Source organism: Ceratotherium simum, chromosome 29 (genome assembly GCF_057802395.1).
Source record: "Ceratotherium simum simum isolate JZ-2026a chromosome 29, ASM5780239v1, whole genome shotgun sequence".
Lineage (NCBI taxonomy): Eukaryota > Metazoa > Chordata > Mammalia > Perissodactyla > Rhinocerotidae > Ceratotherium > Ceratotherium simum.
Genome location: NC_141928.1, coordinates 14339768 through 14349998, shown reverse-complemented (window position 1 = coordinate 14349998; position 10231 = coordinate 14339768). Strand labels below are relative to the sequence as shown.

Here is a 10231-nt window from a genome sequence, read left to right as displayed (position 1 = left end):
AATATTGCAATAAAGTGAGTCACATGAATTTTTTGGTTTCACAGTGCAAATAAAAGTTATGTTTTCACTATACTGTAGTCTATTAAGTGTGCAATAACATTATGTCTAAAAAATGTACATATGTTAATTAAAAAATACTTTATTGCTAAAAAATGCTAGCATCATCTGAGATCTCGTTGAGTTGCAATCTTTTTGCTGGTGGAGGGTCTTGACTCGATGTTGATGGCTGCTGATGATCAGGGTGGTAGTTGCTGAAGGTTGGGGTCGCTGTGGCAATCTCTTAAAATAACGATGAAGTCTGTTGTATTGATTGACTCTTCCTTTCATGAACGATTTCTCTGTGGCATGCAATGCGTTTGATGGCATTTTACCCACAGTAGAACTTCTTTCAAAATTGGAGTCAATCCTCTCAAAACCTGCTGCTCCTTCATCAACTAAGTTTATGTGATATTCTAAATCCTTTGTTGTCATTTCAATAATCTTCATGGCATCTTCACCATGAGTAGTTACCATTTCAAGAAACCACTTTCTTTGCTCATCCTTAAGAGGCAACTCCTCATCTGCTAAAGTTTTATCATGAGATTGCAGCAATTCAGTCGCATCTTCAGGCTCCACTTCTAATTCTAGTTATCTTGCTATTTCCACCACATCTGCAGTTACTTCCTCCACTGAAGTCTTGAACCCCTCAAAGTCATCCATGAGGGTTGGAATCAACTTCTTCCAAACTTCTGTTAATGTTGATATTTTGACCTCTTCCTATGAATCATGAATGTTCTTAATGGCATCTAAAATGGTGGATCCTTCCAGAAGGTTTTCAATTTACTTTGCCCAGATTCATCAGAGGAATCACTATCGATGGCAGCTATAGCCTTATGAAATGTATTTCTTAAATAATAAGAATTGAAAGTCACAATTACTCCTTGATCCATGGGCTGTAGAATGGATGTTGTGTTAGCAGGCACGGAAACAACATTAATTTCTTTATATATCTCCATCAGAGCTTTTGGGTGACCATGTGCATTATCAATGAACAGTCATATTTTGAAAGGAATCTTTTTCTGAGCAGTAGGTCGTAACAGTGGGCTTAACATATTTAGTAAACCATGTTGTAAATGGATGTGCTCTCATCCAGGCTTTGTTCTTCCATTTATAGAGCACAAGCAGAGTAGATTCAGCATACTTCTTAAGGGCCCTAGGATTTTTAGAATGGTAAGTGAGCGCTGGCTTCAATTTAAAGTCAGAAGCTGCATTAGCCCCTAACAAGAGAGTCAGCCTGTCCCTTGAAGCTTTGACTTCTCTCTAGCTATGCAAGTCCTAGTTGGCATCTTCTTCCAATATAAGACTGTTTCATCTACATTGAAAATCTGTTGTTTAGTGTAGCCTCCTTCATTAATTATTGTAGCTAGACCTTTTGGATAAGTTGCTGCAGCTTCTACATCAGCAGTTGCTGCTTCACCTTGCACTTTCATGGTATGGAGATGGCTTTTTTCCTTAAACCTTATGAACCAACTTCTGCTAGCTTCAAACTTTTCTTCTGCAGTTTCCTCACCTCTCTCAGCCTTCATAGAACTGAAGAGACTTAAGACCTTGCTCAGGGTTAGGCTTTGGCTTAGGGAAATGTGGCTGGTTTGATCTTCTATCCAGACCACTAAAACTTTCTTCATATCAGTAATAAGGCTGTTTCACTTTCTTATCATTTGTGTGTTTACTGAAGTAGCACTTTTAATTTCCTTCAAGAATTTTTCCTTTGTGTTCACAAGTTGGCGAGCTGTTTGGTGCAAGACGCCTGGCTTTTGGCCTGTCTTGGATTTTGATATGCCTTCCTCACTAAGTTTAATCTTTTTCAGCTTTTGATTTAAAATGAGAGATATGAGACTCTTCCTTTCACTTGATCACGTAGAGGCCATTGTAGGGTTATTTATTGGTCTAATTTCAATATTGTTGGGTCTCAGGGAGTAGGGAGGTCTAAGGAAGAGAGAGAGAGACAGGGAACGGCTGGTCGGTGGAGCAATCAGGACACTCACAATATTTATGAAGTAAGTTCATCGTCTTACATGAGAGTGGTTCATGGCACCCCAAAACAATTACAATAGTAACATCAAAGAACACGGATCACAGATCACCATAACAAATTTAATAATAATTAAAAAGTGAAATATTGAGAGAATTACCAAAACATGACACAGAGACGTGAAGTGAGCAAGTGCTGTTGGAAAATGGCATTGGTAGACTTGCTCGACACAGGGTTGCCACAGACGTTCAATTTGTAAAAAACGCAATATCTGCGAAGCACAATAAAGCAAAGTACAATAAAATGAGGGATACCTGTACGCTGTTTGAATTTCTGAATCAGCCTTGCCTGGAACCAAATCTATACCTGGACATCCTAAATTCATGAGCCAATAAAGCCCCTGTTTACTTGAGTGAGGTTGAGCTGTTTTCTGATGGTTGCATTCAAAGTTGTGATTAGCCTTTCTAAGGATCCTCTGAAACGAAGTCCCTGTGAATTCAGATTGACCAATACTGTGCAATAACACATCTACAGCACTCTAACCTCTCCTAGAGCCTCTTATGGGGATTCTCTCTGACAAGCAAGGCCCCTCTTTTGTGATAGCTGGTCATTCATGTGGGGCCAGTTGTGGGGGGTTTAAAACTCTCACTGCATCATTACTTCAATTTGAGGAACAAAAACTAAAGATCATTGAGATCCAAGAATCTGCTGTCAGGTTCAATGACTGGAATGCACTTGCCCAGTCTGCTTGAGTCCTTTGTGGAAAAGGACCCCTCAAAGATGATGGCTGCTGATTTCCTCCAGAATTGCCCTTCACCATGGCCTTTCAGTACTGGGTGAGCAATTAAAGTTACTCAGCAGAGGTCACAGCCAAGAGTGAAATATGGGGCTCCCTGTATATCAAATAGTTGCTTTAGAGAAGGCATATGTTAGACTAGTTAAGCATAGAGGATCTGGAATCCAACTGCCTCAGTTCCAATCCTGGCTTTGCAACTGACCAGCTATGTGACTTTAGGTGACATAACCTGTTTATGTCTCAGTTTTCACATCATTAAGTGGGGAAGGAATAATAGTAATTAGCCCAAAGAGTTGTTGTAGGAATCAAATAAGATCATGCATGTAGAGCACTTAGTGTAGTCCCTGGCACCCAGTAAGCTCTCAAAATAGTTATCTACTATCATTATTATTATTAGGCTGTTTTGTATTATCTCGCTAAACGTAGGTTCATTATATGCCATCAAAGTACAACTTGGTGGAATTGGTCCAGGCTGAGAGCGGTTGAAGGGTCTGATTTGCTAAAAATTAAGTTCAGAATATTAGGAGGATGAACAGCAAATCTTTGAGGTAATTATTTATGAATATTGTTTCCCCTAATTGACTTTTGATAACCGTTTGGAAGCATAGAAGTTAAAGATACATTCTTGGGCAAAAATGTGAGTGCAAAAATTTTCTGTGGTCCAATTAGGGCAGATCCATACACCCTGACATTCAGCTAAGCATAAGAGAGGGTCAATACCATTTTCTGGTTAAAGAATCCAGTTAGGAAATATGTCTTAATTGTAGAAGACCATCCCAACCCCCCAGGGATGTGGGCTGAGCTAATATTTTCCTCAGAATTCAATTACTGGTACCTTACCATACATAGTTTAGTGGACAGCCTCTGGCTCTAATAATTTTAGCCAGGAAAATTTTTAAGCTAGTATTTGCATTCAGTGAACACTAAAAAATCTCAATAAAACATTCCTAGAATGTTTAAATTTAAACAATTTAGCTTACTGGTAGATAATTTAATGTAATCTTGTTAGAAAATATATCTCCAGGTCACTGGTCTGTTGCATGATATAGAATGGTTAGACATAATTCCTATTAAATGTTATATGACATCTGCCAAGGAGGATGATTTTGGTTTGGGCGAGTTGGTTCTAGGCAATTCTTCTTCACAGTAAATGGATAAGATCCATTGTCCATTCAGACCACTTCTAGCTGATGTTAATAAAGCCATGTTATCAGCACTGCTTTTCCTTGATAGCAGAGATCATGCATCCAGTTTGCCTAGAAGTAGAATCAGGCATTAAGGCTTAAGTTAAAAAACAGAGGGCCAAATCGTATATAAAACCAACAATAAAAGCCCCTGTGTAGGGCTTCCTTGAGAAAAATGGGGTAAACTATACAAAGGGCACATGCATAGTAGACCATAAACATTTCTTTCCTTCAAAGGAGGTAAGGAGAATGGATTTATACACTTCTATCAGTGAAATGAATCTTAGGTGCAACAAAGGCAGTGGCCCAGCACCTGAAGAGATACTGTAGTACATTTACAGGCCAAGGAAGAGGGGGTAGACCAATCACATATGTCAGAGATTGTACATGTACAATCATAGGGAGATGCTGGAGGCTGCTACCTGATATGACACTTTCCTTTGGGCGCTGAAAATAGCCATGTTGGTATGAGAGTTGGGGCCAGGCCTTCAGGGCCAAAGCCTGACCCAAATGTGAGCATTTTAGCACCAGATGCAACATGGTGATGTGCACGTCAGGCACCTAAAATCTCCCTCTGTCAGGCAGAGATATCGAATCACTGGTCATGGTGACAAGCCTTGCATTGTCCCTAGCCAGATGAATGGACAAGTATCCATCTCTGTAGTCTATTCAGGGCCTGGAGGAGAGACTACAGGTTGCCCCAGAAATGGAGCTGGGGCCAGATGGAAATGGCTGTGGAGTCCCAGTTGACAAAGTGGGTAGAATGGTAAGTCTGTGATTTTTTCCTCATGCTTTTCACTATTCTCATTTGATGTGCCCCAGGGAAGCAAGGATTGACAAAAAACAAACAAACAAACACAAATGACTCCAGATCATTAAAACAACAAGAAAAAATACCCAAATCAAGTTTCCAAAGTATAGATTTCTGATCCTTAGAATCCCAGGGAAAGAAGAGAAACGCTGCTTTGATTTCTAAATAGCTTGATCCTAAGATAACCAACCTCTAGTCACAGACGGGTTGATATAACTTGCTTGGATTCCTTCCATGCAGTTCTCCACCTCTGTCACATCTGTGGAGCTTTTCATGTCTCCTGTGGAAGGTGGGTTAAGTGGCCTTGTTAGCCTTCTTCCTCAGAAAATGCAGACTCCCATCTCAAATTTCCTGGATTACCTGGTCCAAGGATTCTTAAATTGTGGCCTGCTATTACAGGCATCATCGTCACGTGGAGTGTTTATTACGAGTGTAGATTCATTGATCCTAGAACTACTAGATTACACTCTCTGGCGTTAGAGCCAAAGAATCTGCCATTCACAAGCTCTTTTGCCCAATATGTTTTTAGAACCATCACTTTAGTGTCTTCTTGGCAGCTCAGATGGCTTATCTAGCAGACATGCCTGCCTCCCAATAAGCTTGAAGGCAGGTGGTCATCTTTAAAGAAGGATCTAGCACATCTCGACTCAGGTTATTCCCTTGGCCTACCTCTGGTGCATTCTCTGAGGACTCAGTGTGATCCCCTCTACCCTACGTCCTTTCACACTCACAGACGAGTGATCTCATAAGTTTCCATCACTGCTCCCAGGATCATAATTGCTTAACCATACAGGGCGGATCACAGACAGTCTTAAAAATACCTTACATGTACTGAGCTCTTGCCATGTCCCAGGCACTGTTCTAAGTCCTTTACGTATATTTATGTGTTTAATGACAATGCTATGAGGTAAGTACCATTTTTTAGCCATCATTTTACAGATAAGGAAACTGACACCTAGAGAGGTTAATTAACTTGCCCAGAGCTGGGATTGAACCTAGGTAGTTTGGCTACAGAGCCCTGTGCTTCTAACCACTGTACTCTACTGCCACATGCAACAAAAGCTTACACACTGCACTTATACCCCTAGGGGAGGAGAGAGAGTATGGGATATGTGCATGTTTTCTCATGGGGAAGCCATTCCAAGATGCCATAGATTCAGAGGGTTAACTACCATTTCTGGGAAACTGGGAATCTTCCAACTTTTCCTTTTGTTGTTCTATGTTGAGGAAAATGACATACACACAGATATATTCCGCAGCTTCAGCATCAACATAACATTAGGAAGACTATGCCCTTGACACACTGTCAAAGTTCTTCTTTGACTTGGAAACCCCCACCTTTTCCAATGTCATGTATAGCTTGGGACATAATTTTATATCTTAGGAAGTATTCACCAATGGCATGGAATCATATGAGAAATTATCTAAGTCAGCGATTCTCAAGTTTAGATGCTAATATAATCACCTGGGGAACTTTTAAAACTCCAGCTGCCCAGGCCACACCCCAGATCATTACACCAGTTTCTCTGGTGGTAAGACCCAGGCATCAGTATTTTTAAAGTTCCTTAGGGGATTACAGTGTGCAGCCAATTCTCCAACAGTGGAAGCTGGGAATCTGCTGTTCTATCTGAGTGATAGCTTTGAAAAGACTGTTGTTTTCTCTGACTGGTTGTGTGGCTGTTTCCGACTGTGTCTCTTGCTTCCTCCTTTCCTCATGTGCTGGTGGTTTTTGTTTGAATTGGGGGAGCATACCAAACTCTCTATTGAAACACTGGGGTCTAGAGTCATAGCTGCTCTAGGATTAAGTAAAGTGATAACCATATATTTACCATGTTCTTATTTATTCAATAAAGCTGCACCACGATAACAAACATTCTGTTTGTCTTAGAACGTTTTTTTCTTTTTCCTCAGTTGATACTTTGGATCTCTGCAATCTGAGGTGTTTGTCTGGCCTACTGGGGCTTTAAATCAGGGAGAAACCAAAGCGCCATGATGTCTAGAAAAGCTGCGATCCTTTGGTATGTTTATTGGATTATGGCAAGCTGTAAGAGGAGAAGACTCCCAAGCAAACATCTGAGGTGAGGGTAATATTTATTACACCTCTCTCCTGATAAAGTTCCCCCAAGCTCTGTCATATGTGAGCAGTTCCAGTACTGTGTTGGCAGGTAGCTGGAACCAGGGGTAGATTGTGAAATGGTTCAAGGGGAAGGTCTCTCAATTTCTCTATTCTATTTTTTTTCTCTTCTCTTTCTACTGCTTTAGCTTTCCCTCTCCCTATCTCTATGTCTCTATGCCTCTATCTCTCTCTTTTTCAGTGTTAAACCTTGTTCAGAATATCCATTTTGGAGATAGTTCTGGTAATGTGGTGAGCTCCCTGAAATCAATAATATTTCCAAAGAGTCCACCCATCATATTGGTAGTTACAGTCTTTTGATGCGGGGAGCTCGTTGCTAACGAGAAGGCAATTTGGGTACTGAGAAAACACTTTCTTCCTTCTTTGTCCCAATCTTTTCACCTGTTACATATTTTTTTCTGTTCAAATTATGTATATATCTTTTATTGGGCAAGTGTTTAGAATAAGAAAAGCTTTTGAAGCAATTACTTTAAGCCAATCTTATAGTTTAAGACACAAAAAGTTTAGAAACAGTAATTACAAAGAAAACTTAACTGTACATCATTAAAAAACAAACCTTTCCAGAAATGTACTACCATCTGTAATAGTTCTTTTTTCTAGTGTGTTTAGAATATGCTACCCACATGTTAGTGGGTTCTTCCAGTCAATTGAGAAATAACCTCTATTATTAATTTCTCAATGAATATCAATGGGAAAACTCGTGATGAGGCCATGTGAATAAGCTCAAGATTCTTTTTACATGAATTTATAATGTTATACAGGAACTTGTATATTGCAAAGTACTTTAGTACCTAAATATAATCATATATATACCTCAGTGTGTCTAACTGATATTGTTCTCTGTTTGAGGTATTCTGGGAGTCAAGTCCAATAGCCACAGTCAAACTGGGTGTCCTATTTGTAAAATGAAACAGTAGCTTTTGGGGCTTCAAGGACTATTGATCTTCATTCCCCCTTTCCTTGCTTCTTACACACACACAAAAACACTTCATTTTAGAAGTAATATAACCATGTTAAGGAAATGTTGTTAATGAGGGAAAAAAATCCTCCATAATTTCATTACTATGATAAAAACACTTATTGTTTGGGGGGTATTCCTTATAGTTTTTTTCTCAGCTAGTAACTTCTTTTAAAAAATAGTGTATAAACAAATTTGTGTTAGTTTTTCTCTCATTATAGTATTATAAGCATTTTTACATGTTGTAGCTTAAAATTCATAACCGTATTTTAAATGGCGTTCTGTTCTATTTAGTGGATGTAGATATATACAATTTACTTAAACATGTCCCAATTTTCTAATTTTTCACTATCCTAAGTAATGTTATGGTTGTCTTTGTGAATAAAGTGTCCCCCCTCCCTATATTTTATGGCATTTCCCCAGAATGGATTCCCAGAATGTGACTGTTTTAATTCCCTAAGCATTGCCACACGGAGCTGTTGGAGCACGAGCAGACACCATGGAGTCTCTAATAAATAACCCATATTGATCTCTCGTTTTGTGATTTATCTTGGTTTATTTGCTCTTAGAGCTTTGATCCATGGCTGCAAGTGGCAATTTTGGAAAATCATTTACCTGTCAGTTGAGACACTCTGACTATTGCACATATAAGGTCAAGATGGAGCAGACCTGAGACAGAGGGATCTCAGAGGTCCAAGCCCAGAATCTCAGCTGCTAAGATTCTTTCCAGGAGGATAACTCAGATTCTAGGTACAGTGACAGCAGGGAGGGAACATGGAGAAGCTGTCGCTGTGTTTCTTGATCATCATCAGCCTCTCCAGTGCTTTTTCCCAGAAAGGTAGGCACTGCTTCAGATGGTAGCTGAGTTCTTGTCTCAGGGGTAGACTGTGCAAAGCCAAGTTAGGGAAAGTGGCCAGCATGGGGGAGGGGTTATGGTCTGGGGAAGAAGGCAGTCTTTGGTTTCTAAATCCAATCTCTCTACATAGTGAGAGAATACATCTTTGTGGGCTAACGAGCTGTTAAAAAAGAGACAACAGGCCCAAAATGGAGTCACTGTATTAAGCCCCATGTCAACAAACCAAGACTTAATACCTAAACTAATTGCAGTTTCAGCCTCTTTCAGGACTGTGACATTTAACCTGGAACTGCCTGACCAACAGTAGTGAGGTAACTCCATATGACCCCTTCCTTCCCCCACAGGAAGGTGACTTTGCCTGAAATAATCCACTCTTTGCTAGAAACTTCCTCTTCCTGCCCCCTTCTGCTTATAAAAGGCCTTCATTTTGTACAGCTCTTCGAAGCTCCTTCTTTCTGCTAGACCGGACGCTGCCTGCCTCAAGAATCGTCAAATAAAGCCAATTAGATCTTTAGATTTACTCACTTGAATTTTGTTTTTTAACAAAGCTCAACTGCTGACATTTTCCCTCTCTGTTTTCTATCCTACAGACATGTCCAAAAAGGCCTTTGTGTTCCCCAAAGAGTCAAATAGTTCCTTTGTGACTCTGACTGCACAGCTAAAGAGGCCATTCACAGCCTTCACCGTGTGCCTGCGCGTCTATACCGACCTCACTCGTGCTTATAGCCTCTTCTCTTATGCCACAAGGGCGCAATATAATGAGATCCTCCTCTTCAGGAGCAAGAATGGAGTATACAGTGTAACCGTGGGTGGAACTGACATCATCTTCAAGCCTCCTGAACGTTCTGCACCAATGCACTTCTGTATGACCTGGGAGTCCTCCTCAGGGATTGCAGAGCTCTGGGTAGATGGAAAACCCATGGTGAGGAGGAGTCTGAAGAGGGGATATTATCTGGGGACAGAAGCAAGCATCATCCTGGGGCAGGAGCAGGATTCTTTTGCTGGAGGCTTTGATAAAAAACAGTCTTTGGTGGGAGACATTGGAGATGTGAACATGTGGGACTTTGTGCTGTCACCAGATGAGATTAGCGCTATCTGTGATGGTGGGACCTTCAGTCCTAACGTCCTAGACTGGCGGGCACTGAATTATACAGTGCATGGTGAAGTGTTCACCAAGCCCCAGCTGTGGTCCTGAGGCCTTTTTGTTGCATCCTGATGTTGCCTTTTGGGTATTACACCTTACATTTCCCTTGTCTTTGGCTCTGGTGTTTTATTATCATACATACATGGCTCTTGCACCCTGGGGGGACTGTATTTCCCTCTCCCTTCTCCATTGTTTTCATCATCACAAGGGTCAGTGCAGAGCAGAGGATCTTATTCATGGCCGCACATTAGAATTACCAGCCCACACCCTAGGCCAATGAAATCTGATTTTTTGGAGGCAAGCCCCAAGTATCAATGTTTTTTAAAGTTCTGCAAGT

The 10231-nt window shown here is 40.6% G+C and overlaps 1 protein-coding gene across 1 annotated transcript; it reads left to right on the top strand.

Annotated features, from left to right (window-relative positions):
• Positions 1–8668: 8668 nt before the first annotated feature.
• On the top strand, positions 8669–9974 carry LOC106800799 (C-reactive protein-like). The gene is made up of 2 exons (XM_014782389.2): positions 8669–8732; positions 9341–9974. The coding sequence occupies exons 1-2, from the start codon at positions 8669–8671 to the stop codon at positions 9943–9945; spliced, it is 669 nt and encodes a 222-aa protein (XP_014637875.1). The 3' UTR covers positions 9946–9974.
• Positions 9975–10231: the final 257 nt, after the last annotated feature.

Coding starts and splice junctions, on each gene's coding strand:
- LOC106800799 (XM_014782389.2), top strand. CDS start 8,669: ATGGAGAAGCTGTCGCTGTGTTTCTTGATCATCATCAGCCTCTCCAGT. Junction 8,733..9,340: donor CAGTGCTTTTTCCCAGAAAG/GTAGGCACTGCT, acceptor TCTATCCTACAG/ACATGTCCAAAAAGGCCTTT.